Genomic DNA, 26,977 nt, shown 5'->3' with positions numbered 1-26,977 from the left:
TTTCCGCCTCCTGTCGTCACAAAGCTGTGCCGATGGCGGAGCAAGCCGGCGAAGGTTGGCCTCTCCGCTGGGAGGGGAGGAAAGCAAGCTGCATGGCCGGGGGTGGGGGGCGGCGGGAGGCCCGGTCCGGCCTGCTGGGCTGTGCGTGGCAGGCCTCCCGCCGAGGGGTCTTCGGCAGGGGGCTGCTCATGTGCTGCTGCGTGGGGGTCCGGCTTGGGCTGCTCATCCCTTCGGCGGCCGAGTCCTGCCATCCCTTGATGAGTTCTCCAGGTTAAGTTCAGGGTTGCTCGCCCTGTATCCTGTTTACTCACGGGAACACCGGCACACGATCTCTCGGCGGGAGTGGAGCATCGGCAGAGCAGCCCGGAGACCCCGGCCCGTCGTTTCTCAGGCCCGCCAGCCTGCGGTGGGCAGCGGGCACAGGGCGTCCAGCCGGGTGCCGTCCAGGACGCCACCTGGCCTGGGTCGCTCCCACGGGTTCTCCAGAAACGGCGGCCACGCCAATCCTTTCCCCGCACCTTGTCTTTCTCTTCCTCCACATTCTCCCGTGTTCCTCACTCGACCCTTTTGCAAATGGGGGAACGCCGCAGGCGGAGCCATTGTCGGTTTTGGACGAGGTGAGGTCCCTGGGGAAGGCGGGCGGGGGCCGGGGGGCGTGACAGCTGAGAGGGGCGGCTGCAAGAGGCGTACGGGCCCGGGGCTCATTCGAGGGGGCTCTGCCTTTGGCGAAGTCCGGTCACAGCGGGCCAGCCCTGGTTGGTGCGGGCGAGCCTCCGCGTTGGCCAGGCGCCCCTCCGGGGGCTCCTTTGCTGCCGGGTGGGAAATGAGTGGATGCGGCTGCGTGAGGGGCAGGCCAGGTGGCTCCCGTGGCCCCGCAGGGCTTCCTTCCCAGCCCTGCCAGGAGGCGCAGCGACTGGGCCTGGGGCTCCTGCCACTGGGAAACATTTTCCCCGTGGACTGACCTGCACCGCCTCGGTTCTGGTTTCTGGGGCACCCCCCGTTTTTGGAAGGCCTTCACTCCATGTGCACAGAGGGTGCGCCCAAGAGTCGGCCGCGCCGGCTGTGCAAGGAGGGAGGTGCCCTGGGGGGCTCATCCACCCTGGCCAATTTGCATCGGGAGGCGGCCAAGAGGGGTCGGGGGAATGGTCCCGGAGCACGGCCTGGCCCCTCTGTGGCACTGCAGCAGGGGCCGAAGGTGGCCCTGGGGCCACAGAAAGCGTCCCGAGGCCTCTGAGGCCGCCAGCCTGGCCTTTGCTGGGATGTGGCGATGTCGGCTCCCCAGGCGACGGCCTCTCTCCCTTCGAAAGCCGCGGGGAAGGGGGCAGCCGGGCCCCTGCCCTGAGAGGGCTGCCCGTGCCCGCCGGCTCGTGCGGGGCTGGGGCCACAATGACTCTTGCCTTCTCTCCCCCTCCCGCTTGCCTCTGCCGGACCGGCGCACCGCAGCTGTGCGCACCTGCCTTGTTCTGCGAAGGGACGCTCCGATGGGTACCTGTTCCACTTGGTCACCTGCTCTCCTCCCCGCTGCCTGGCCGCCTTCCGGGGCCTGAGCCGCGTGCCAAGGAGCTCCCGGCCTCGCTCTGGGGGCCACAGCCGCCTCAGTCCCGCTTCTCCGCCGCAGCCTCGCCGGGGACGGTGGCGTTCTGGCTCTGGGTGCCGGAGGCGGGGGCCAGCGCGGAGAAGGGGCCTCGGAGGCAGAGCGCTGGCCCGGGTGGCCTCACTCTGCTCCGGGGCACCGGGGCCTCCCTGCGAAAGCACCTGGCCTGCTGCGGCCCCCGCCCGCGACGCTCCTTGGCGGCCGCTCCTGCCCCACTGGCGATCCCACCCACCCGCCTGCCCTCGCCCTCGCCCCCCTCGTGTCCTGCCTGCGGGCCGCAGGTGGCTCCTCTCCTGCCGGAGCCCGAGCGAGGCCGCGGGTGGGGGGCCCCGGGAGCCGCCTCTTGGCCCCCGGGTGCTGCCCGGTCGCCATGGCTGCTTGGCGGAGGGGGCTGCAGCCGGGCGCCTTGCGGAAGGGCTGTGCTGGCGTGTGCCTCGCCGGCTCGCTTGACCTGGGATTCTGGATTCGGTGTCCGAAAGCTCAGCACGGAATGGGGTCCTCCGACCCCGTGGCCCCCCACATGCATTTCTGTTTCCTGTGCGATGCCAAGCCAGAGTGCCTGGCAGTAAAGCCCAGGCGCCCCCCACCCAGCCCCCCCAGCCGGCTCTGGGAGCTGCCACCTGCGTCCCCTGCTGCCCTGGAGATGCCTGGCGCACTGGCCAGGTGTGCTGAGACCTGAGCCCCCGCAGTGGCTGGGTGGGGGGGGGCAGCTGGCCTTCTCCTAGCAGCCCCATGGTGCCCCCTCTGCTGCTGGCCAGGAGGAATGCGGCCCCCACGGAGGAGGGGCACCTGGGCCAGGGGGTTGCACCTGGTCGGGGCAGAGGAGCCTCGTGGGGCTGCTGCGTTTGCGGCACGCGCCCCTCCCCCACTGCAGAGCGAGCGGCTCTCCCGGGCCCCTCCCGCCACTCCCGGGACCCTCCCGCCTCTCCCGGGACCCTCCCGCCTCGTGCGCTTCCAGCCCCGCCGCCTTCCCTGCTTTGCTCGCTTCTGCGGGGGTGCCAGCTCCTCAGCACGTGCCCTGCAGATAAGGATGCTCAGCTCACTCAGCATCTCCCGGCTGATTAACCGCCAGCTGGTTCTCGCCTTCCAGCTGCTTAACCACCCATCCAAACCTGGCTGTCCTTGGGGCATGGGGGGTTGCCCCCCCCTGGTGGGAGACTGCGCGCCCAGCAAGCTCTGTGGTCTTGAAAGGAGCCCCGCTGCATGCCAGGGCGGCAGCCGCCCCCCCCCGCCCGTTCGGGCGTCCCGCGCAACGTCCTTCCGGCTCCCGGGCGACACCTGGCAGCAGCCGGGGCCACGGGAGACCCCAGAGGGGCGGCCAGCCATGGACCTCCCAGGCCGCCTTTGGGTGTGCGGGCGCACCTACCCCTGCTTGCACACGGCCAGAGCACGGGGAGACACAGCGCTCTCCCCCACGTGGACCCGCAGCGAGCCTCAGCATCTCCGTCCGGGGGGAGCGGGGGATCCGTGTGGGGCGACTGTGCTGTTGGACCCCGGCGAGCAGGGCGGCAGCCCGGCCTGGCGGAAGACGCCCCCCGGGCCGTCCTCGCACCGGTGCCACGTTCAGGCGCGCGTCCGCACCGTGCCCACGTGCCCCTGGGTGATGCCGGCAGGGGTGGCTGCCCCCCCGCCCCCGTGAGAGACGCATCTGTGGTTCTAATTACCCCAGGGCGAACCTGGCAGCCGGTTGCACTCACAGCAAGCTGTTTTGATTTGGCAGCTCCTGGCAGCCGCCAAGGAAAATTGCAGCTCCCGCCGATGCCTCTGGCGTGCCACCCCCAGGCAGCCCTCTCTGTCGTCTTATTAAATATACATACAGGGAGAGCTATAAATAAATACGACCTGATCTGATGTTTGAAATATATCTGCCTCCTTAATTTAATGCAATAATGCTTCGCCTGGAAAGAGTGACTGCCGCCCAAATTACTTCCAACTGCCCTTGGTTAAGGGGTCCTGTCTCCCCCCCCCCCCCCCCAAGGGCTTTCCTTTCCTTTGGAGAAAGCTCTGGACGCAAGGGATCACAGTCCATAGGGATGAGCCTTGGGAAGGGGAAGGCGAGGGCCGTGGGTGGCCTTTTCCCGCCCCAAGGTGCGCTCTGGACAAGCCCGCTCCTCCCAGCATGAATGTGAGGGGCCGACTGCGGGCAGGGGCAGGGCTCAGGCTTTGGGAAGGGCCTCAGTGGCCTCCACTGGGGTTGTGGGCCCGGCCACCCATCCCAGCACCCCGTTCACACGCAAAGCCACCCCCCTTCCGCGGCCCCCGGCTTCGCTGCTGCTCCCCGATCTCTGCTGCGGGCAGAGAGGGAAGGGGCGCAGCGGCACAGGGGCCTCTTGGACGGCGGCCCAGGCACTGCAGCGGCGCTTCCCTCTGTTCCAGGCGGAAGACACGGACCTGCCCTACCCTCCGCCGCAGAGAGAGCCCAACATCTACATGGTCCCTCAGGGAATCAAGCCCGTTCTGCAGCGCACGGCCATCGAGGTGGGTACAGGGGCCGCCAGAAGGCCTTCTCGACTGGAGTGCGCGTCTCCGGGAACGCTCTGCTGCTCTTCCTGCTGACCCAGGAGGACGCGGTTTCTTTGTTCACTCCGCAAAGTCGAGACCCCTAAAGATTGCACAGTCAGCATAAGAGACAGAGGGCTACCTTCTGTCCCCTCATCTTTTTAATCTGGCTTTTAAAACGCTTGTTGTGGTTCTTGGTGCTCTCCTGAGGGTTTTACTTGGTTTTTGGTCGACAATGGTTTTTATGTTCTGCACTTTTCCTCAACCATCTCTGGGAAGGTGGTGAGGAAGGTCGCTGGTCCACCCACCCACCGGGCGCGGGGACAGCCCCCCCCGCTGGCGTCACAGCCACCCGCGTGCCGCACGGGCGCTGGGAGGGGGCCCGTGCAGGCGCGACCACCCCGAGGCCTTGAAGCGCCCCTCCTGCCCGGGGCGTGACGCCGAGGCTGGCTCTGCCCCGCTTGCTTTCCCCCGCAGATACTGGCCTGGGGGCTCCGCAACTTGAAGAGCTACCAGCTGGCCAGCATTGGGGCTCCCAGCCTCCTGGTGGAGTGCGGCGGGGAGATGGTCCAGTCGTGTGTCATCAGGAACCTCAAGAAGAACCCCAACTTCGACGTCTCTGTCCTCTTCATGGAAGTGGTGAGGGACCCTGGAAGGCCCCCGCTCTTGCCCCTCTAGGCACCTGCCCTTTCCGGCGCCCGGCTGGGGACCAGGCGCACCTTCTGCAGGAGTCGCCTGGGAAGGAGCGCGGCCTGCTGAGTGGTGCGCCGACCTGCTTGTCCCTCTTCCAGCGCCTGCCGAGGGAAGACCTGTACTGCCCTCCCATCGTCGTCAAAGTCATTGACAACAGACCGTTTGGCCGCAAGCCCGTGGTGGGCCAGTGCACCATCCGGTCGCTGGAGGGCTTCTTGTGCGATCCCTACAGGGAGGAGACCGTCTTTCCCGAAACACAAGCAGGTACCGCAGCACACACAAACCTGCGGCCCGAAGCTTTGCTTGGGAACACGCCGAGGGGCCGCGCGTGTCTTTGTCAGCTCACGGGCAGGTGCAGTGCTCTCCCTCCTGCAGGGCTGGCTGCTAGCACTCATCTTTCCAGAACCAAGCGAAACCCTGGTTTTGGAGTGGCTTCATGGCTGGGTGTCCTTTAAGGGGGCTTTCTCGGAGGAGCAGTGCCTCTTGAGCCTGCTGCAGGAATGTCAGTGGGTGTCCCCCCCCAGGGGTGCTGCTTCCGCCTGAAGGAGACGCTCCCGGCAGCTGGAGGAGCCCCAGCGCGATGCCGTCCTGGGCCCTCCAGGAGGCTTCTTGCCAGCACGAAGCTTCGGCCAAAAGCTAAGCGGGAGCAAAACAGCCGCGGGACCCAGGAACCCGCACAAGGGCGGCGCTCGAGGGGGTGGGGGGCAGCTCCGGCCTCCCCTTTTCTCAGCCGCCTTCCGGCTTCCCTTTCTTCTCGTGCAGATGACGTGAGCCTCACCCCCCGAGACGACGTCCTGATTGACATTGACGACAAAGAGCCCCTCATCCCGGCCCAGGTAAAAATGCCACAAGGCGGGGACTGTGGTGCGAGTTGCCCTCCTGGCTGGGGGTAGCGCTGCCCTTGCCGGGGGCTTTTGACACCCTAATCCGCAGCCCCCAACTCGTGTCTTTTCTCATCCGGGGAGACAAAAACGTGCACGAACAAGCGGACGACGGCTTTGAACGTATGGGCAGGGCTGGGTTTGCTGGGTCCCGCTCCCCTCGCTCCCTTTCCTGCTCTCCAAGGAACCCTCAGGTCAAGGGTCTGATGCTGGCAGGCGTTTTTGCTCTCGTGGGCCTGTGGAAGGTCTGCTGGCAGACCGGGCGTCCCTGGGATGAGGAAACAGGCCACCTTATGGTCCCGCAGCTGCCTGGTCGGCGCTGTGGAGCAGGGTTGCTGGCCTGCCTTCTCTCGGGCTGCGGATCGGTGCCTCAGGTGTCCCGCCGCGAGGAGAATCCATGAGGTGGGGTGGGGAGGGCCTGCAGGTGGACTTCAGCCGAAGCCCGGAGGGGACTGGAGGCCTCCGGCTGGGGAAGGCGCTCCTGGATCGTGTCCCTGGGTTCTGCCCATTTTCCTAGCCGAGGAGACCACTTAGGGGTGGCGTCGGGCAAGCCGCAACGTACTCTCTTTTTTCGGGTCCCATAACGTCTTTTCAGAAGACCACAACCGGTGAGGTTCAGGTGGAGTCTGATCGCGTCCTTCTGGGCAGAGCTGCCACCTGGCGCGGCTCCCAGCAGGCCTTGTTCTAGAAGAGCTTTTGGCCATTTCGGCTTTCCACTTCGCCCCTCCCGAGTGTTGCCAGTTCTAGGAGAGGATATGCCTCAGGCTCAGCTGGACCGCCGGTTTCCCGGCTTGGCTTCCTCCAGATACTTGAGACTGGAACCCCCTTCATGGCTGGCTTTTGGCCGCGCCGGCGGGAACCAATGGGCTCACAACACCCGAGAGCCCCGGGGAGGGAGGGCTGCTCTGCACGGGCCAGCGGCAGAGAGCTCCCGGCAGGGGTCTGCCGGGGTGTCATTCGTTCAGGAGCTGCCTGCGGGGTGCTCTGCCTCGCGGTGCTCCCGGGGGCGCAGTCCTGCTCTCGCGTACGAAGTCGTGGGTCTATGAGAGTCTGCTCCGTCGGTTAACTGGAACGCCTTGCCAGGTCTAGAACCAGACAGCCCCTGGGAAAAGGGGCGCTTGGTGATGCGCACCTCGTCTCAAGGAGGAGCCCGAGGATGCAGGCCACCCACCTGGGACATTGCGGGTGGCTCAGGAGGAGCAGCGGGATGGAGATGGTTCAAAAGCAGTCGGCTCGTTTTCAGTCTCATAGCCCAGCACAGAGACTGCTCCCCGTTCAGGAAAGCTCCCCAGCCACTTCCTGTCCAGCTGCCATGCCCAGCCTGTGGGAAACCCATTGAAATTGGAGCCAGTTTGCAGACAGGGGGCGCGGGGGTCGGCGGGCCTGGGTCCCAGTCACACCAGGGCCTTCCAAGCGACAGAGACCTTGGCTGGCTGCCCCTTCAGCCTCTCGGAAGGGCTGGGACCGCACCCCCTTGTGTAAGAGTAGAGTAACACAGGGTGGGCATGTCATGAGCCTGCTGAAGCCGGGGGTCAGACTAGATGGCCCGGGAAACCCCTTCCGGCTCACTCAGTTTCTATGTTTCTGTAACCTGTCAAGGGTCTGCTGGAAGAGACAGTTGGAAAGGGCTTGCTTTAGTTCAGATTTTTACATTGTACCTATGTGCCGCCTCTTTTCTGGTAAGGCGCTCCCCTCCTCTCCATTTTATCCTTGCAACAGCCCTGCGAGGTTGGCTGGGCTAAGAGGTCCCCTCGGCTGGGTGGGGAACAGAACCGGGGTCTCTGGAGCCCTGTTCAGCGCTGTCCCTGCACCCCGGTCTGGCACTCCGTCTGGAGGGCCGCCCCCCCCCCCCCCTTCTGCAGTGAGCCAGTGGCTGTCCGGGCAGCTTTGGGCCAGCCGCTCGGCAGAATGGCCCAGGTTGCCTCGGAGAAGGGCAGCAACGGGCCGGTTTGTCCACTGGCTCGCTTGCTTGCGACAGTGAATGCCGCCCGGGTGGCGGTGCCCGCTGGGGCGCCAGCTGCAGGGTGCCCGCCTGCGGAAGAGACAGGTCTCGGCCCCGCGCCTCGGCGGAGAGCGGCCCGTGGGAGCCGCCTCGGGCTTCTGCAGAAGGGGAACCGTGGGGCGCAAACGCAGTGTGGCTGCGAGGGCGTGGTGCAGCTGCCGGGGGCAATGGGGGGGGCGTGCCACAGATGAGGAGCTACCGCAGGGAAGGCTCTGTGCCTGGTGGCGCCACTGCCGCAGCTGGTTTCAACAGTCCCCGAGGGCGCCCATCTGGAGTTGGGCAGAGGCAGCACAACCCGGTTGTCTGTGCGGAGCGGAGCGTCGCCGGGCGAGTTGCTCTTAGGAAGCCGTGGCGCCCGCGCGCTGTGCTCCTGTGGCTGCCGCTGTGCTCGGCTCGCCTGGCCGAGCCGTTTCCGGCAGGCCCCCGTTCCCGGGGCGCTGGCTCCCTTCCACAGCTCCCCGCGCCCGCTTCTTCAAGGCTGGTGGTCCTTGCCCTTGGCAGGGGGTCATCCCCTTGCTGCGTGGCCGGAAGATGTACCGGCCCAGTGGGGCCCGCTGGTGTCCACACCCAGGAGGAAACTGGGAATGCGCCTGTCCCAGTTCCACCAGGCTGACTGGCGCCGGCTCCAAGGGCGAAGCCCGAAGCGCGGAAAGTGGGGGGCAGAGCTGCTGTGGGGCTGGGCGAGGCCCCGAGGCGGTGGCTGTGGGCATCCAGGAAGGGCAGCGACGTGCCGGCCATCCAGGCAGCTGCCCCGTGGTCCCGCGGCTTCTAGGGGCGGCCAGGGGCCGGGCGAGGGGCATCGCCAAGTGTTGCGCGCCCTCCTGCTTCTTGGCCCTGCCAAGAGGGGGCTGGCCTGGGGGACGCCTGCCAGGCCTCCAGAGCAAGTCCTCCCTTTCCGAGTTGGGGATGGCGAGCCCCTTTCAGCCCATGCGTGGGACTTGGCCTCAGTGGGTGGAGGGGACCGGAAGCACAGAAGCGTCCCCGTCTCGGTGTGCTGCCCCCGGAGCTGCTTCTGCCCGGCGAGAGGAGGGGCAGCTGTGCAAACACCGGCGCCAGGCGAGCAGGCGGAGGCCCTGTTCCCTCCGTGGCCCAGGGGCCGGTCCGGGGGACATGCTCTGCCCTTGGTTAGGCTTTCAGAAAGGTCTCACGGGCATTCTCGGCGAACTCTGGGCTGGGCACCATCGCGCTCGGGTGAGTTACCGTGAAGCGCCCTGCCAGAAGGCCTGGAACGAGGCCTCTCGCCTCCCGGCCGGGGCGCCAGCTGCCTGCCTGCCTTCCTGCTCCAGTGTGTCCCCTGGCGCTTTTCTGCCGGGGCCGAGGCGCATCTCCTGGGGGTGCCTCTTGTGCCCCTGGCAGCCTCGCATGCCTGGCTGGCTCCTCGGCCTGCTTCGCTCTGCACCGGTGCACAGCTCGCTGGAGCGCTGGGCCAGTGGGCGTGAGACCACCTGGCCTCCCAGGCCCTCCTCCGGCTTCTATTTTCGGCCCCCCATTCGTCCTCCCGTGGTGGTGCAGGGCGCTGGTGCTCCTCGCGGATCGCAGAGCGGAGGCATTTTGCGAATGCAGCGGCGCGGCCGAGCTGAGGTCGTGCGTGGCTCCGGCTGCCGGGTTGGCCCGTCACGGGGGCAGCCTTCCGGGGGGCGTTCCCCTCCGCACATGCCCCCCAAGGCCCTGGCACGCCGGCTTGCCCCCGCCGTGCTGGGTGAGCCTTTGGGCTGGGCTGCCCATCCTCGAGCCTGCTCCTAATTAAGCTAATTTGAGCCAAGCGGCGAGGCTGCCTGCGCTACGGAAGGCCTGGCACGGAGCTGCCGCTGGAATTGCAGAGCTTAATCCTGCTTAGATGTGGCGCGGTGTTGGGGGCAAGCAGCGACTCCGCTCGCCGCACCCTGTCGCCACTGGCGCCACGCGATCCATGCGCACCCCGCTCCCGACCAGGCGGCCGCTGCCAGGAGCCGGGGAGCGAAGAGGGAACGGCGCTCCCGGCCAGGCAGCGCAGAGCGGGCTCGGGCGGCTTCAGTGTGTGCCTTTGGAACAAGAATTGGCACTGCCTGCGTGCGCCTCGGGCGCTCGGATCCAGGCAGGAGCACGAGAACGGGGGGTGTGGCAGCCGTGGGCAACTGGGAGGCACGTGGCCCAGGGACTGGCCTTGTGGTGGCCGGCTGCAGGGGCCAGAGGGGCGCTTTTCCTGCTGCCCGCCTTCCGGGAAACTGCCTGGGCTCCTGCCCTGGAAAGAAAAGGAAAGGACAAGACAAGACAAGACAAGACGCGCTGTGGCTGCCTGCCCTTCGCACTGCACATTTTGCAAGGCAAGGCCGGTGTCATGCAGGGTGTCGAGCGCTCCGACGTGGCACGGCCGACGGCAGGATCTCGGCCCTCCGTCTTCGGGGGGTGAACTCCCCTTTTGTAATGCGATCACTGTTGCTATTTCCTCAATCATCATTTTACCCCAGTGACCTTGAAGTTAGTGGGGGCACTAAAAGTAGCCCCCTGCCCCCGTCTCGGGACTGCGCCTGAATTGCAGCGGGAGAGGGAGACGAGGGGGAGCGGCGTGGCCGTGGCCCTGCCCTCGGGACCGTCCCGCTGTTGTCCGCGTGTCCCCGATCCACTGGGGTTCTGCTGCGGGACGGGAACGCAGGGGGCCCCCGAGAAGCCGCTTTTGTGCACCGCACCCGCTTGGACGGTGGGATTCCACTTCCACGGGACGGAGGAGCCAGCCGGGAATGCCGACCTGCCTGGCGCACTGAAGGCGGAGTACTGGGGAGGGGCCTGCACCCGCCCCCGCCTGATGCCCCTCGCCCACCGCAGAACCCCCGGGCAGGGGAGGGGAGCTGCCCAAGAGGGCCGCCTGTGCAGTGTCGGAGGGGCCGGGAGACCCTGGGGTTGCGCCAGATGAACCCCGTGGCCCGGCACACAGCCCGCCAGGGTCAAAGCGCCCTGATCCAAATCCCCGGTGCGACCGCGCTTAGAACACTCTCAGTCGCAGCTCCTACACCCAAAACCTTGTCGGGATCCAAGCGAGTTTGCAAGGCAGCTGACATGATGAAAGAGCTGCAGGGAACCTCTGGGACTGTTCAGCTCACAGAGTAAGGTGAGGAAAGGGAGGTGGGGTGGAGGCGTCCAGAATTATGGGGTGGAGAATGGGGAGAGGGCGACATTTTTCTCCCTCTCCCATGTGTGAGGATCCAGAAGGGCCCCCCATGGAGCTGATGGGTGGGAGATGCCCGGCAGTCCAAGGGGAGGGCCTCTTCGCACAGCGGAGTTCGGCCTCTGAAAATTCCCACCGGAAGAGGCTGTTACGGCCACCGGCTTTAAAGGGGACTGGGCAGCTTCATGGGGAAGCTAGTCCTGTGGGCTGCAGTGCAGAGGCGGTGTGCCAATGTTCCCCAGTTGCAGGGGACCGTGGGCGGGAGGGTGCTGCTTCACTCGTACGCAGCTTATGGCTTTCCTTCGGGCCTCCGTTTGGAAACCGGGTGCGCAGAACGCCGGAGGCAGCGGGCCCTGGTCTGACCCCGCGCGGCCTTCCTGGTGTGTGGGAGACGGCAGAGGAGGACCCTGGCGGCATTGCCCTTCAGTGTATTCGGTGCTCTGCATCTCTGATTCACAGAGCCCAAGCTGCTTTGCGATCAGTGGAAGGACAGAGAAAAACAGCAAAACCTTGGGCAATAAGGCCAAGCTGTAGCCACGAGGAGCAAACAGCTGGGGCATTAAAAGCTCGCACGGACGCAGCGGCCGGAAAAGGACGGCGGGCGAGAGAGGACGGGCTCAGCTCCCCGAGCCACTTGCCCCACTGACGCTGAAATTCTGCCCCTTCCTGTGCGCCTTGAACGGCTGCTGCTCCCCCGTCCCGCCCCGTCCCGTCCCGTCCCGTCTCCATCCAGCCGCTGGGGGAGGTTCCTTAGTGCCGCGCGGACGAACGAGGTCGTTCGGGGAACGTGCTTTTGCCTTTGCCTTTGTATGTTGGCCTTGTGTTTGTCTGACTCCATCACTAATCAGACCTTTTTGTTTGTAGCCTGTGGACAGCATGACCAGCTCGGCTTTAATTAACACGCAAGCTTCTCGGGCCGATGTCCATGTATGTATGGCTTCCTTTCTCACCCAGTTACGGCTTCATTTGCTTAACTTGTATTTTTGACCCCCGTTTTGGAGCCCTCTCCACGCTCCGCCGTGGCAAATCTGGCAAGACCGGCAATGTCCTCCCAGACCGCACGGAGCACCGCCCGTCGCTGTGCCTGTGAAGCTTCTCCTGGCTTCACGAGGGAATCCCAAGGCTGGCTTTGGAGGGTTGGGCCGAGCAGGTCAGGCGCAGCTTGGGATCCCTCGCCCGGCTCTGGAAGAAGGATGCTGGGGAGAACTCTGGGCTCGTGCCACTGGAGCAGCCCGGTGCCTCGGGGGTGGGCGGCATCTCTGCCCCTGGCGAGGGCAGGCAGGGGCTCGGCAGGGCCGGAGGGCCACGGAAGTCGGCTCCGGTGCTCTGCCTCCTCTCCACTGCAGTCGCTGCATGGAAACACCCGGCCGTCCCAGGAGTGGGAGGATGGCGGGGTCTCCGGACCCCCAGGCAGCTCCTGAAAATGGGGGGAGGAGGCGTGTCCCTGACACAGGCTGAGAACACCTCGCCGCGCAGGGAATGAGGCCAGGGCTGTTCCAGCTCATAATCTGGACCATCTCTGGCAGCTTCCAGAAGTTGGAAGCAGAACTCTGCAAGCCAGGCCGCATGGTTCCTCCTTGTGCTTTAACTGCGGGGCGCATTTTTACTCAAGCCACATTAAAAAGTCGCAAACCCCGACAGCAAACTCGCAAGTCATTAATTTAAAACCAAGGCAGCAAAATGATCGGCGGCAGGAGCACCATTCATGTGCGCCATGCAGGGCTCCAGCACGAATGTCGTTAAATATAATAAACCTCACTTTTGAAAGAGCTGTTGACAACTTCTGGGGAGCGCTTCGGAGCCGGTGTCTCGCCTGGAACCGAGAGCCCCTCGCAAAGGATCTCTGTGCAGCGGAACCTGGGGGCTGCCGTTGGGGGCGGGGGCGGAGGGGCTCACGGGGACAGCTGGGAGAACTTAGGCGAAACGTTTGAGAAAACGTGGATGGCTTAAAATTGGATCCTGGTGCGAGCATGCCGCCCCGAAGAACGCGAGCGCAACCGTGCAGCCCGGTCCTCGAGGGGAGGTTTTGCGGCTGGCGTGTTTTGCTTATTTGGAGCTGCTCAGCCGAGGGGGCTTCCGGAGGGTCTTCCCCGCAGTCGGCGGAAGCAGCAGGGTCCTCGCCTGCAGCCTCGCAGCCTGGGCTGCCCCGACCCGGACGGAAGACAGATGTGGCCTGGCTCCCGCCTCCTCTGCCCTGCATTCCTGCCCTGCCTGTGGGAACGGCTGGCTGCGACGGCTGCGCAGGCTCGCCGCACTCCACCCCTCCTGCAGCCCTGCGCGGCCAGAGTCCCTCAGCTGCCGGTTCCGCCCCTCCTCAGCCAGGGGCACGGCCCGAGCCGGACTGGCCTGCAGGGCCGGGCCCCGGGAGTGCCGGGTGGTCTCCTCGCCACGAGCTCCGAGGGGACGCCGTGCCAGGCGGAGGCCAGCTGGCGCACCGGAGGGGGTTTCCACCGGTGCGCGAGATGGCGGATCGGCCGTGGGGTGGGGTTTCTCTGGACTCCGTGCGTGGCCCTGGCACGAGCGTCCTTCCCCTGGAGCTTAGAACGCGCCAGGCAGACGCTGCCGTGTGCTGCCGATGCAGTGGAGACCGAGGGAGGAAAGGCTCCCTCGAATCTAACCGTGGGCATGGCTGTGCGGGCCCGCGAGGTGCTCCCCCACCCACTGGAGAGCCGTTTCTGTCGGAATGTGTGCGTCTCCCATCTAGCCCGGCTTCGCTGCCTCCCAATACAAATAAGCCATTAAGCGACAAGTTAGCACACGAAACACGAGCCAGAAAACATGCAAGCCGAAATCTGTAAACTATTTGGAGTAATTGGCTATTTGCTGTGCTTGCTAGCCTCAAACCGTCGTGCATATTTTACAGCCTATCTGGTTACCCTCCTCTGGAAGAGCCACTGGGATCGGATATCCCCAGCTGAAGCCCAGCCTGAGCCGGGCAGGGACCGGGACGCTGGCCTGCCTGCCTGCCTGCCTGCGGTCGCCTCCCGTGAGCGCGGCCGCAGCGGGCCTCCCTGCGCCCTGATTGGGATCAGGTGACCGGGTGGGGGCTCTGGGGGGCTCCCGAGCCCCGGGGGGGCCATTGATCCGGGCGTGCTTCCATGGCCACGGCAGCTGTCGGGCAGCCTGCGGCTCGTGTCCTCGTTCCTGCGCTGTTCGGACAGCGTGGGAAGTCCTGCTCCCGCCCCACCGGAGCACACGGGGAGGCCGAGGACTGGGAGACTCTGGGCGGGTTGCGGGAAGGGCTGCTCCTCGTAGCGTGTGGTACAGTGGCAGAGTCCCCTTCCACAAGAGGCAGCGATGGCCGCCAGCGTGGGCGGCTGTGAAAGAGCTCGGGGGCACTCACGGGGGGAGAGCGGTGCACGGCTGCCGCTCCGGATGGCTGTAGGCCGCTTCTGTGCCGGAGGAGGATGCGTGTGCCGGGGCTGCTGTTCCACACCTGGCCTGCTTGCGGCCTTCTCCGGGGCAGCGGGTGGGCCCCGGGGCCAGAATGCCGTCTGGGCGGCCTGGGCCTTGCTTGTGCTCCTGGGCCGGTCCTTGACACGTGTGATCTGCAGGTGCGATGGGGTCATGCGCCTCTGAGGCGGAATGCAGGGCGGTCACCCTGGCTGGCGAGTGCCTGGGTGCTGCCCGGCATTCGCTCACAGCTCTCGGACGTGCCTGCCCTGGGAGAGACCCCCTGCGGCACCTCTGCCGCCGCCCCCTGGGCTCCTGGGTGGGTGGGGAGCATGGCCTGGCCGGGTGAGCCCGTCCGCTTCAGTGGAGCCGCCCTGCAGACCAGCACACGCCTCGGAGGAGGGGCTTCGTTGCATCTCTGTGTGAGTGGCTGTGCTCTGGCTCTTTCTGCGAATCACAGAGAGATGGCCTGCAGGTGTCCACAGATCTGAGCCCCTCTGAAAAGCAACCTTTGGGGTGCGAGAGCGAAGGGGAACGGTGCCGCGAGGCTCCAGCGTGGCCGCCGAGCGAGGTCTCAGGCGTGACGGTGGACGCTGCCGTCCGTGATCAAGAGGCTGTGCCGTCCGATCCTCCCTTCCTCCCACTTTGTGAGCAGCCGCCGTCTCCTGCGTGGCTTTTCCATTTCAGTGCAGGCCGGTTAGAGTCCTTTCCAATTAACATTCCAGCTGCTTTTTCTGGCATGCTGCTGTTCTTTAAAAAACGTTTTTTCTCAGTAACATCAGTCCAAAATTCAGCCAAAACCTTCTAACCCACTTCTTTGTCTTGGGGCTGCAGAGGACACCAGAAATAAGTTGCCAGATTGCACAAAGTGCTTTCTTTGTAACCCTGCACCTGTGGAATGCCACAACGAAGCTGCCTTGGTCAGGACGCAGCTTTTAAAAAGGGCAGCACAAAGGGAGTGCTGAAAGGGGAAATTTACGTAATATCTCTGCGGAGGGGGGGGAGCCCCACTCTGAGACAGGGACGGGAAGGCTCCCAGCGTGGCTGGCTGGCAAAGCCATGCCATAAACCCTGATTATGGCTTCTCCGTGAGGTTAGCGCGATGGAATTTTGTGGAATTCTAAAATGAGATATTTATTTGCGCAGGAATGTTTCACGAGTTACAAATCGCTCTTGCATCTTGGCTTCGGTCTATCGCAGAACTCTTAGCTATGTTTGCAAAGCATTCCCCCGTTCCGTCGCGTCTCCCGAGGAGCATCCCTTCTGCTGAGTCAGTGCGCTGGCCCGCCGCGTCCTCTGTGGCTGCCGGTCACCATGGGTGGCAGCGGGGGCTCCCGCGGCGGCTGGAGCGGCTGGGCTCGGACCCGTGGCTTCCGCAGGCCCGGCATCTGACAGGCCCCACTGGGCAGCGGGCCGGCGCTTCCAGTCACCCCCTCAGTGGCTCTCTCCCGTTGGCTGCCCACACGCAATTTTCCCTGTGGTTCTGCCCCCTTGCCCAACCCAAGCACCAGCGTTTTGGTGGCCTCCCAGCCCTTGTGCAGCCCCCGCCCCCCGGCACGGCCCCCTTCGCCTTCAGCCTCGCCCGCCGCTGGCACGCAGGCCCTGAGGGCTTCCACAGAGAGGGATTCGGCCCCCCAGGTGAAAAGGGTCTGCCCCCCGGTGTGTGCCCCCTGCCAGCAAAATGCCCCCCCGTGAGAGCCCGGCCCTGCGAAGGGGCCCGCGCGGGGCCCACTCCCGAGCTCTCTGCAGGTCCGTGGCCACGAGTGACGCGTCTTGTCCCTTCGCTGCCCTGCCAGGAGGAAGAATGCATTGACTGGTGGGGCAAGTTCTATGCTTCCACAGGCGAACGAGAGAAGTGCGGCACCTACCTGGAGAAGGGCTTCGACACCCTCCAGGTACGTCGTGCAGAGCGCTCTTCCTGGGGGCTGGGCGGCGTCGGACAGTGCTTGGGGGACGTGGCTGTGGCGCCTCGGACTGCCGGGGCTGCCGGCGGCTCGGCCTGCGCTGCTTGGGACCGGGATGCCCACGATCGGGCCGCACGGACACACCAGCTCCAGCTCTCCTTGTGGGCGGCTGCAGCGGAGCCCGCCAGCCTGGCCCACCCTCGGCCGCTCCTGCCGCGAGCCGGAGCGTTGCCTTCCCGAGCTGTCCTTGGGTGGTGCCCTGTGGGGGAGCTGGGCGACAGAGCCAGCCGGGGCCAGGGACCGAGCTCTGCCCAGGACGGTCCAGAGCGCCCCGGTCCGTCTGAATCGGGCAGGGCCTGGAGCATGCCCTCTCCAGCCTGCCTGTGGATGCAGCTTGGGCAGCGGGTTGCCGCAGACTTGGGGTGCCCATGTGCCGGGCAGGCTTCCCTGTGGCTGCAGAGGGCCGCCGGGGAGGGTGGGAAGGGAAGGGGCAGGCCCGCCGTGCGTGCGTGAGATTTCGCGGCTGGGGCAGGAGGTGGGAGAGGAGACGGAGTCCTTCGCAAGCAGAGTGGCCAGCGCCCAGGACTTCTTCAGGCCAGGCGCGTGTGCCGAGGAGCAGCGGACGAAAGCACGCGGGCCTGCGCACGCTTCCTTGCAGGTGTACGAGACGGAGCTGGAGAACGTGGAGGACTTTGCGGGCCTGTCCGACTTCTGCCACACCTTCCGGCTGTATCGGGGCAAGAGCCAGGATGCCAGCGAAGACCCGACCATTGTGGGGGAATTCAAGGTTTGCCAGCCTCTGTCTGGCCACTTGCTTGCCAGAGGGGGACTGGAGCATAATCCCTGGAGGGGATTCTTGGAAATATGACCGAGCTGTGCTGCTAGATCGAAGTGGAGGAAGAAAGCAGGCTCTTGGGGGGTCCTGGAGACCACGCAGAGCCACACGGGCAGGATGGGGGGGTGCATGGAAGAACTGGCGGCCGCTGGAGGGGTGGCGGCGAGGGCGTTCCTTCCACACATGCAGTTCCCACATTTCAGCAACCAGATGCATTTGTGCAGCTGCAGTTTTATACCTGGCTCAGTGGAAACGATGCCTTAGTAGGTGTGGGGCATTTATAAGGAAGTGTGAGAAGTTAATTCCAGTTCCTTCTGAGCAGCATTAACCCAGTTCATAACTCTTGGTCTACGCATACACTCAAATGCGCAGTCTCAAGCTTCAAGCCCGTGCCTTCCCGAGTTTGTTCTGTGGGCCAAAAATATTCTATTTTGCAGCTTGCTCACATTTGAAAAATGCCCCGGAAAAATCTTGATTTCTGATCAATACACCAAGCATGTTTTAATCACGTGCGGCTTGTGCATTGCGAGCTGCACTGGGAGCCCAGCAACAGGCTTAGGACGGCAGCGCACAAACCGAAGTGCATGAATGAATGAAAGGGAGAAGAACGCGCACTTTTCAGAGCAGGGCCCCCCTGACCTGTCCCAGTGGGAAGACGCACCGGAAAAGCCCCGTGGCTTTTGTGCGAGAAGCGTGTAAAAAGAACGGAGCTCCCAGTCTGACGCTGGCACAAGACTGAGCGAGCGCCGGAGTGGAGTGGGAGGCGCTGCACGAGCTTCGCTTCGCGCACGGGTGTCTTCTGCAGAAGGGCCCCCGGGGGCTGCCGAGCAGGCCCTGCCGTTTGGGGCTGGGGAAGGGGGGCCCCTCCTGCGTGCCCCGTGTCCTGAGCCCAGAGGGCCCCGCCTGGCGTCCCCTCACAAAGGTGCACAAAGCGTCTTCAGGCGGTGCTGCCCGGACCGTGCCTTCTCTCGATTTTGCTCAGTGCGGAAGCCGAAGCGCCCTCTGCGAAGCGGCTCCTGCTCTCGGGCAGCCTGGCTTGGGGGGGGGGGTCCTGGGGGCACGCAGAAGCCCTGCCTGTGGCCACACCTGCCACGTCCGTGTCGTGCCCGACACGTGCCAGCTGCGCCCGCGGCCTTGCCCGCAACCGGAGGGGCCGTCGGGGCGAGGGGGGCTGGCGGGGCCCTCGGTGACCCTCCCCGCTGTCCGCAGGGCTCCTTCAAGGTGTACCCTCTGCCCGACGACCCCGCCGTGCCGCTGCCCCCCCGGCAGTTCCACCAGCTCCCCGCCAGAGGCCCCCAGGAGTGCCTCGTCCGCGTCTACGTCATCCGCGCCTTCGACCTGCAGCCCAAGGACGCAAACGGGAAGGTAGGCCTGCGCGGGCGGAGCGACCTGTGGGGCCGCAGGAGAGGAGCCGGCTTGGTGCGGCGAAGGGCCGAGTGAGACTGCACGCCGGGCGCCGCACGCTCCTCTTCCCAAGGTCCCGGGGAACGTGTGGAAAGGGCTTCGGGGAAGGCAGGGGCTGACAGGTGTGGGGTTGCCAAGAGCTCCTGCCCCCGCCCGGCTGGCTGGGCGCCCCGTGCCTCCCTTGCCCCAGGGGAGCCCCTGGCGCTTCTGGGGAGCCCCGGGAGGCAGCTGAGGCGGGGCTGACAGGGCTTTGGGGCGCGGGGGCCTCGGGGTGGCTGAGCCTGGCCGCTGGCCCAGTCGAGGCAGCTCCGCCGCGTTGGAAGAAGCAACGCCCAAGCGCTTGGCAGCCCGAGAGCGGCTAACTGGGCCGCTGGGCCTGGGGTGGCGGGGTGATTCCTTTTCTTGCCACTGCTTTCGCTCTGCGTTATCCTTGTCTCAAGAAAGCGGAGCTTTTTCCTGTGGGAATTTGTGTAGTGGCAGGTCAGCTGAAGCAGGCAGCACTGGCTCCGTCCGTCCGTCCGTCCGTCCGTCCTCCCTCCCTCCCTCCCTCCCTCCCTTCCTTCCAATCGCGGCTGTTAAACAGTGTGTTTCAGTTTTGCTCTAACATACATGGAATGGCAAAGCAGCGGGGAAGCCTGGGGGCAGTGGGTGCAGCTGTGTGGATGACCCCTTAGGGTCCCACATTAATCTAACTTTGCTCTGCTGCTCCCCTGGCAGAGCCCTTCAGTCTGTGGGCCCCGGTGCCCCCCCCCCAATTTAAAGGAGAGACTCTTGAACTGCGGCGTTTGCATCGGCCCTGTGTCCCTCGGGCTGGGCTATGCCAGACGGGGTTGCTTCAGCCGCAAGAGGCTGCCTCAGGACAGGGGGCCCCGGGGCCCTGTTCCGTGGAGAGGTTTGTGGCTGATGCAGAGACGGCCCCTCACCTGGCGGTCCCTCAGCTGGTGGGCCTCGCTCCCCCAGCCGCTTTGCCCTTCTGGCATGGGGCGGTCGCTGAGACCCCCCCCCCCGCCACTGCCTGTCTTTCCCTCCCTCTCCCCTGCAGTGCGACCCTTACGTAAAGATTTCTGTGGGGAAGAAATCCATCAGCGACCAGGACCATTACCTTCCGGGCACCCTGGAGCCGGTCTTTGGAAAGTGAGGGCCCCGTGCGTGCCGGGTGTCTCTGTGGGGAGCTGGGCGCATGTGTGCGTGTGCAGCAGCGGGGGGGGGGGCTGGTGTGCTGCTGAGAGGGTCCCGAGAGGAAGCAGCTCGATGGGGCGGGTGGGAGGCTGACCTTTGGCTCCCCGGGGCTGCTCTAATTCGTCGTCCCTGGGCACACGGTCTCCAGAGTGGAATCCGCGCCCCTCTGCGCCCCGGGTGCAAAGGCCCCGAAGGATTTGGCTGCCTGCCGGTGGGCAAGCGGCGTGTCCTGTGGCTCCGGGGCCATTTCCGTGCGCCATGCAGAATTTCCTCATGGGAATTCAGCCAGACTTCCTTCCAGAGCCTGGCGGGGGGCAGGGGGGAGCAGTATGAACCCCGAAAGCGCCGCTTTCCTGGCTCAGCGAAGCTGGGGGGGAGCAAGTAGATCCCCGAATGTGTTGGCCATCGGCCGTGGCCATGCTGGCAGGGGATTCTGGGTGTTCACTTCCCAGCTCCCTCCCCTGATGCGAATGACCCCCTGGGCCACTGGGGCACCACGTGGGGAAGTGGCTTTCCAGTGGCGACGGAGGCGATGCTTCGGAGCAACCCGGCCGCTCGCCTTCCGCAGGATGTTCGAGCTGAGCTGCACGCTGCCCTTGGAGAAGGACCTGAGGGTCGCGCTCTTCGACTACGACCTCCTGTCCAGGGACGAGAAGATCGGGGAGACCACCATCGACCTGGAGAACCGGTTTCTCTCCAGATTTGGGGCCCGCTGTGGCTTGCCCCAGACGTACTGCAAGTGGGTTCCTGGGGGGGACTTGGCTTGCGGGCCCCTCGTCTGTCCCCCAGCCCCCACCCCACCTGCGGGGAGCTACAGCGGGGAGCTCGGGGGATGGGCCGCCCTCCCGGCCCCCCTCGGCCCGGCTGTGCAGCGAGGAGGGCCTGCCCTCCGCACCTCCCTTCACGGGTGGGCCGTGGGTGCAAGGCACAGTCTGCCTCCCGCCCGCCTGCCGCCCCAGGCCATCAGGCCGGGACCCCCGTGGACCCACATCGGGCGGCTCCAGGCTCGGCTGCAAGCGGTTCCCACACACTCGCGTAGCCGTGCGGCCAGCGCTAAGAGGGATCCGGAGGCCTGGCCGGGTCTGGATCCGGCCTCAGGGATGGCGGCACAGGATGGCCGTGCAGCCGCTTCCCTCAGCCGAAAGCGGCGCGGAGGCAGAGACACGCAACGAGCGGCAAACCCACCTCGGCCTGCCGAGCGGGGGCGGGGGCGACGGGTGGGGAGCACGATCGGGCCTGGGCCCCCACACGAGTCCCGCTGGAAGGAGGGCAGCTGCGGGACCGCACGGGCGACCTCGGAAAGCCACGCGGCGCCGCAACGCCTGCAGAAGGCGGAGGGGAGGGGTCCCTTCGCTCTCGCCCTCGCGCGGCTTGACGGCTCGCCTCTCCGTCCTCGGGCAGGTCTGGCCCGAACCAGTGGCGGGATCAGCTGCGGCCCTCCCAGCTGCTGCACCACGTCGCCCTGCAGCGCCACGGCAAAGCGCCCGTTTACCGGCCCGACCGGATCACCCTTGGCGACCAGAGCTACAGCCTCGCAGACCTCGGTGAGCGCGCCCGGCCCGGCCAGGCTGCCCGCCTCGTCTGGCCGGGCCAGACCCGAAGCCGGCTTGCGGGGCTCCGGCCGCTCCGCCTTGGCACTGCCCCTGCTAATCTCGGGGGGGGGGGGCACTTCCCGATGGATCATGCCCCGTGGTTTCTGGACTACGGGGAAGGGCCGAAGGCCGCGCCGCGTGAGAAGGGTCCCCCGCCAGCTCTGCTCTGCTTCGGTGTGCAAGGTCAGGCTGGCCGGGGGGAGCCAGTGGCGACGGACGTGCCCTCCCTTGGGGAGCCGCTGGCCATGGGCAGGGGCTTTTCCCGCACGAGCGTCCGCAGGGCGCCGGCAGCCGGCCACCACTGGGCACGGGCGAGGATCTGCCCAGCCCGGATGCGCGGCCCCGATGGCACCGCGGCCGTCCACGCTCCGGAAGGGGCCTTTCCTGCCTTGGCTGAGGGCTGAACCTGTGGCATGCAGGGGCCCCCCGCCCCCCGAGCTCCGGCCCTCGGTTCTGCAGGTGACCACTGAGTGGGAGGCGAGCAGGAGCTGAGCCAGCGGTCCGTCTCCGTCCGGGAGGCCAGGGAGGCCACTGGCTTCGCTCACACCCCCAAGAAGGGGGGAGCTGCAGGGCCGCCCTCTTCCGCACGCGCAGGGGATGCAGGCGGGAAGGCGAGGGGCTGCCTGGCACGCAGCGTGGCCCGCAGGAGCTGCCCCTGGCCCCTTTGCCCGGCCTGCGGGGCAGTGATCCCCGTGCTGGAGAGCGGAGGGCAGGGGCCTGGAGGGTGGCGAGGGGGTCCCGCCCGGGGGTGGGGGCTCCAAAGAGCCAAGGGCCAGAGCGCCCGCCTGGCACGCAGGGGCCTGGGCCGGTCCCCGGGGCTGCTTGAGGCTCGCTGGGGCCGGCGCAGGAGGCATGGCTGCCAGAGCACAGGGCTGGCTGCACAGTCACTTCCCCCTTGCGCTTCTGCTCTAGAGGACGGCAAGCCCCCCAACCCGCACCTGGGGGCGGTGGAGGAGCGGCTGGCTCTGCACGCGCTGCGGAAGCAGGGCCTGGTGCCCGAGCACGTCGAGACGAGGCGGCTGTTCAGCCCGCTGCAGCCGGACATTGAGCAGGCGAGTGAAGCGGGAGCTGCCCCCCGCCCGCGGACGGGCGCCTGCCCTGGCTTGGGGGCGCTTGCTGGGGGCCGGGGGGTGGCCGTCCCACCCCTGCCAGCCAGTCCCAAATGGCCACCAAGGGGCTGTGAGATTAAACGGGGGCGCTGCCTGCCCCCCACCAAGGACTCCTTGGAGGGAGGGCGGGGAGGACACACACTGTCCAGCGTCTCCCATCTGTGGGGGCGGGTTGCCAGGGCCCCTTGGCTGTTTTCTCGCAACAACTCCACGCGGCGCTGCCAAATGAGATGCCAAGGGGCACGGGATGCCACGGTAAGCAGGCTCCCGGCTCAAGCCCCCCCCCCCCCGGTCTGCCTGCTTCCCGAAATAGTCGGCCCACCTCCGGAGGGGGGGCCCTGCCACCCCACTCTCAGCATGCAGGCCCCCTCCCGGGGACGCTTCCGGAAGCAGGTGGGAAGAGGCGGCAGCCCCCGCTCGCTCGCCCCGGTTCCCTCTCACGCCCCCCTTTCCTTGCAGGGGAAGCTTCAGATGTGGGTGGACCTGTTCCCGAAGTCGCTCGGGCCCCCCGGGCCGCCGTTCAACGTGACCCCCCGGAGAGCAAAGCGGTGACGATTGATGTTCTGCGTGCGCGCTGGCCAGGGCGCAGAGCTCGGGCCCCGGGCCCAAAGTGGCCTTGCGGGGCTCCGGGGCCAGGACCCCTCCGCTGGCCGTGCTGCCCTTCCCCCGCTGCTGAGCGCCCCCAGAGCCCCCACCCCGAGGGGGCGAAATGCCTCTCCGGGGCCTCGCATGGGCAGGAGCGCTCTGCCCTGCAGGGCTTTTCACACGCTGCCCCCCTTCCGCCCCCCCCCCCCCGCTGCCCTGAAGTTCACTGTGGCCCCTGGCTTGCACCCCGGCGCGTGGGGCTGCCGTGCCAGCGCGGGGCTGCCCCACCGGGCCCAAGCCGGGCCCGTCCGCTGGCAGCATGAGGGGCGGGCTTTGCCCGGCCGGGCTCCCCGCCTCGCGCCCGGGGCCTCTTGCCCACCCTGGGCGCCGGCTGCTGTGCGCGGGGAGAGTGGCGCAGGCGGGGGGGGGGGGGCCCGCCCCGCAGGCGGGGGGGCGCCCGGTGTGCGGGGCCGAGGGGGCCGAGGCGGAGCGGCGCTGAGCTGCCTGGGGCGGCCGGCCGGCCTGCAAGGACCCGGCCGGAGCCGCTGGAGCCGCGGGTCAGCAGGCGCCGTGAGGCAGCCCCGGCTGGGCCCTTGGCGCCACCGGGCGCGGTGGGAGGAGAAGGAGCCCGGAGGGCAGGCTGACTCGCCTCGCTCCGCCGGCCCAGGTTCTACTTGCGGTGCATCATCTGGAACGCGAAGGACGTCATCCTGGACGACCTCAGCATCACCGGGGAGAAGATGAGCGACATCTACGTGAGAGGGTAGGCCGTCCTGCCCCGGGGCCCCTTCCTGGAGGCCGCACGGCCTGGGCTGGGGTGCGCCAGCACAACTGCCCGGAGGACGGCTCGCGCCCCGTGTGGGGCCTGCGCCCCCCCTCCCTCCCGCCCCCCTCCAGCGAGGCCCCGAGCACTCGGGAAGGGGCCGTAGCTCAGGGGCGGCCCCCCACGGGCACGCGGGGGCTTGCGGGTTCACGCCTGGGCAGCACCTCCAGGTGGGTCGGGGCAGCGCCTGCCTGCCTGGAAGCCTGCAGAGTCGTGGCTGCCGGTCAGTGTTGGCAGGACTGGCTTAGACGGGTCCCTCTGTTCCAAAGCTCCTGCTTCTGGAATAGGGGCAACCAGCCCTTGGTGGGCAGCTTTAGCTTCCGCCCACCCCTGGGTTTGCCCCCCCCACAGACTCGGTTCACCCGTGGGGCCGCCACGGGGAGGGCAACGGAGCAGCTGCCCTTCCGGCACGCGACCGTGACGCCCGCAAGGCAGATCTATTTCGATCTGTTCCCCTTGCCTCTCGGCCGTGTGCCGGCGTGATCCGTGCCCCGGGGCCAGTCCCCAGTGCCTCTCCGGACGCAGGCCTGACGCGGCCGCTTGCCCTGCAGCTGGCTGGCCGGCCACGAGGAGAACAGGCAGAAGACGGACGTGCATTACCGGTCCATGGGCGGGGAAGGGAACTTCAACTGGCGGTTCGTCTTCCCCTTCGACTACCTTCCCGCCGAGCAGGTCTGCTGCGTGGCCAAGAAGGTGAGTCTCCCCGGCTGGAAGCCGTTCCTCTGCTCCGGGCTCCCCCGCCTCTTGGCGACGCGTGACGGACACCCCGGGCGAGGCCTTTCCTGTGTGCGCGCTTCTCTTATTCAAGCACCGTACAGGTGCGCCCGACAGTAGCATCTTCCGTTTGCAACCCGCCGGAGCGCTTCTGCCGCCCTTGTTTCTTGCCAGGTGGGGAGGAGGCTGGCAAGGAGCCCACCGGGAAAGGCTGTGCGCGGGCCTCTTGGTGGCGGAGCCGCCGCGGCCTGGAAGCTCCCAGGGGAATCTTGCCGAGTGAGGACACGAGGTGGGGGCGGGAGGGGGCGAGGGGCTTCTCGTGCAAATCCTGCCGTCCGGATGGCCTGTTCTTGAGGACGTCTTCCAAATTGCACCAGCGCTGCAACCCTGCTCCATTCCTCCATGGCTCCTTTTGGCACAAGACTTCCGTTCAAAACCCAGTGCTTAACGCACAATACTCTGATCAAAGAAACCGCCACCAAGCCAGGAATCCTGATGGCAGCGAGTCAGGCTTGGATTGTCGTTGCTACCTCAAATATCCTGAAATTGAGGCACTCCGCCGGGGAGGGGGCGTGGTGCGTGCAGACTCCTGTTCCCCGGCTGCGGCAGTGACCCCCGGGGTGACACATCCCCTGCCCCTCCCAAAGCACATGCCCCCCACGGCACATGCTTTCCGGGGGTGCTGTGCAGCCGCCTCGTTTTTCCTTGTCACATGTGGACCTACCCAAGGGAGCAGCTGTTTGTATCCGTGCCGGAGACAAGCAGGGAGAAAGGCCCAGGAGCCTCGTCCGGCTGGGTTTGCTTCCCTGCATGCTTAGGGCAGCTTCTCAGGATCTGTTGCCTTTGATGGCGACGGCCCTGGGGGCTTGGGCAATTTAGGAGAACCCCCCGAGAGGCAGAGGGGGGAGGCATCCATGCCCGGCACTCCTGGCCACAGATATCACATGGGAATAAAAGGAAAGCCGCGCTGGGTCAGACCGAAGTGGCTGCCATAGGATGCCCCAAGCAGGGTGGGCGCAGGACCTCCCCCCGCCCAGGCCCTCGGCCACCGGTGCCTGCAGGCACGCCACTGCCGGCGGGTGCGTAGCCCATGGCCCACGAGGCCGGTGGCCACGGATGGCCTCTTCCCGCAGGCATCTGTCCAACCCCCTTTGAAAGCCACCCGGATCGGTGGCCTTCACCCCTTCCTGTGGCAGCAAAGGCCATAAAACTACTTCCTGGTATCTGCCCCACCCATCAGCTTCATGGGGTGGCCCCGGGTTCAAGTGCTATGGAGGGGGGGAGGAAACGCCTCCTTCTCTTTCTCCACACCTTGCATCGTTCGATGCATGTTTCTGTGAGTCGTCCCGAGGCTATGTAGCAAGGGGACGGCATATGAAAGCTTTAAATAAATAAATGCATTTGAAGCACCACTGCCGGGTCTCCCCTCAACTCCCAGCAGAGCTCCCAGCTCCTGCAGCCCCCTTGCTCCTCCAGCGTCCCTCCTCTCCGGCCCAGTGATGTCCCTCGGCAGCCGCGGCCCCCGGACCAGTGCGGCCGCCCCGGGGCCTGTGCCGGGGCGTGTGATCGCTTTCAGCGCCACTCCTGAGCAAGCAGGTTGCCTTTGCCCCCGCTGCGCCCTGGGCCCGCTTTTTACGGAGCCGTCCACCTCCACCAGGAGCCCCTCCCTCGGCCCCCGCTCCCTCAGATCCCATCAGCCTGTGCTTGCCGCTGGGACTTCTCACCCAGCCCGTGTCTCTTCCTTGCGTCGCATTTCCGCAGCTGCTCTTGGTCAGTGCCCTGGGTGCCTTTCCCCTCTTTGATACACCGTGCAAATTTTAGTCTTGCTCAGGAAATGCTGAGTTAGGCAATTAGCACCCTGTTGCCTGAAGTCTAATTAGCGCGCCCCTCCTTTATTGGCCGAACGACCGACTGCTTTGCTTTTGACTTTGGCGCACAAGGCCGAGAGTCGCAAGCTGGGCGTGCGGTCTCCCACCCGACGGTGGAAGCGGCCCTGAAAGGCCTCAGAGCAGCCCCCCCCCCCCGCTGTGCCGACAGGGGCTCCCCGGCCCCCTTCCCGCCACGTGTTTGCCGTAGCTGGATCTGAAAATGCACAGCTTGTAAAAGGGCTGCGCAGAGGCAGAAGTAATGAGTGGAAAGCCAGGCCCGGTGCACAGCCCCGCTCCCGCTGGCGGCGTTTGATCTCGCCATGTGCCGTTTGAAGTCCAGGTTCATTACTTGTTGCTGTAAAAAGGAAGGGTGGGTGCGGGGGGGCGGGATTGCAGCCTGAAGTTCAAACCCGAGCGGGCGGATGGAAAACCCGGCAGCCCGCTAAGCCACCTGCGTGGGGGGCGATCGAAGTCCAGGTGGGACAGGAGGTGGGGCCCCGAGGCACGTGGGGCACAGCAGCTGCTGGGGAAAGGCACACAGCCCCCCCACACCGGTTGGAAGGCACCTTCCCCCTTGGGCGTGGGAAAGGGGGCTGGGAGGGCCGCATCCTGCGGTTTGGGGTGCCAGTGAGCTCCTCCGGCATTGCCTCCGGCTTCCCCTTGGATGCTGGGCTTTGAGCGGGAGTCGGGGACCGCTGGCAAAGTGCCAGATTTGGGTGCCCCACTGGGTACTGCACATGGGTGGGCTTTGGCGGGGCTC

The 26,977-nt window shown here is 66.5% G+C and overlaps 1 protein-coding gene across 6 annotated transcripts in view; it reads left to right on the top strand.

Moving 5' to 3' along the window:
- Positions 1-26,977, top strand: part of DYSF (dysferlin) — a 111,619-nt gene that overhangs the window by 67,841 nt on the left and 16,801 nt on the right. For 2 of the 6 annotated variants that reach the window (XM_044428696.1, XM_044428694.1), the window contains 16 exons: positions 591-617; positions 3,971-4,072; positions 4,571-4,732; positions 4,885-5,050; positions 5,549-5,622; positions 11,676-11,738; positions 16,001-16,099; positions 16,767-16,895; positions 18,153-18,308; positions 19,390-19,481; positions 20,095-20,265; positions 20,928-21,070; positions 22,031-22,170; positions 22,687-22,775; positions 23,480-23,575; positions 24,187-24,328. In XM_044428696.1, the coding sequence (XP_044284631.1) occupies positions 591-617; positions 3,971-4,072; positions 4,571-4,732; positions 4,885-5,050; positions 5,549-5,622; positions 11,676-11,738; positions 16,001-16,099; positions 16,767-16,895; positions 18,153-18,308; positions 19,390-19,481; positions 20,095-20,265; positions 20,928-21,070; positions 22,031-22,170; positions 22,687-22,775; positions 23,480-23,575; positions 24,187-24,328 (1,851 nt within the window). Of the gene's footprint in view, positions 1-590; positions 618-1,443; positions 1,486-3,970; positions 4,073-4,570; positions 4,733-4,884; positions 5,051-5,548; positions 5,623-11,675; positions 11,739-16,000; positions 16,100-16,766; positions 16,896-18,152; positions 18,309-19,389; positions 19,482-20,094; positions 20,266-20,927; positions 21,071-22,030; positions 22,171-22,686; positions 22,776-23,479; positions 23,576-24,186; positions 24,329-26,977 lie in introns of all 6 variants that reach the window. The other 4 variants (XM_044428698.1, XM_044428697.1, XM_044428693.1 and 1 more) reach the window with 3 other exon arrangements.

This window comes from Varanus komodoensis, unplaced genomic scaffold (assembly GCF_004798865.1).
Source record: "Varanus komodoensis strain SLA01 unplaced genomic scaffold, ASM479886v1 scaffold2, whole genome shotgun sequence".
Classification (NCBI taxonomy): Eukaryota; Metazoa; Chordata; class Lepidosauria; order Squamata; family Varanidae; genus Varanus; species Varanus komodoensis.
This window is presented reverse-complemented; position numbering and strand designations above follow the sequence as displayed.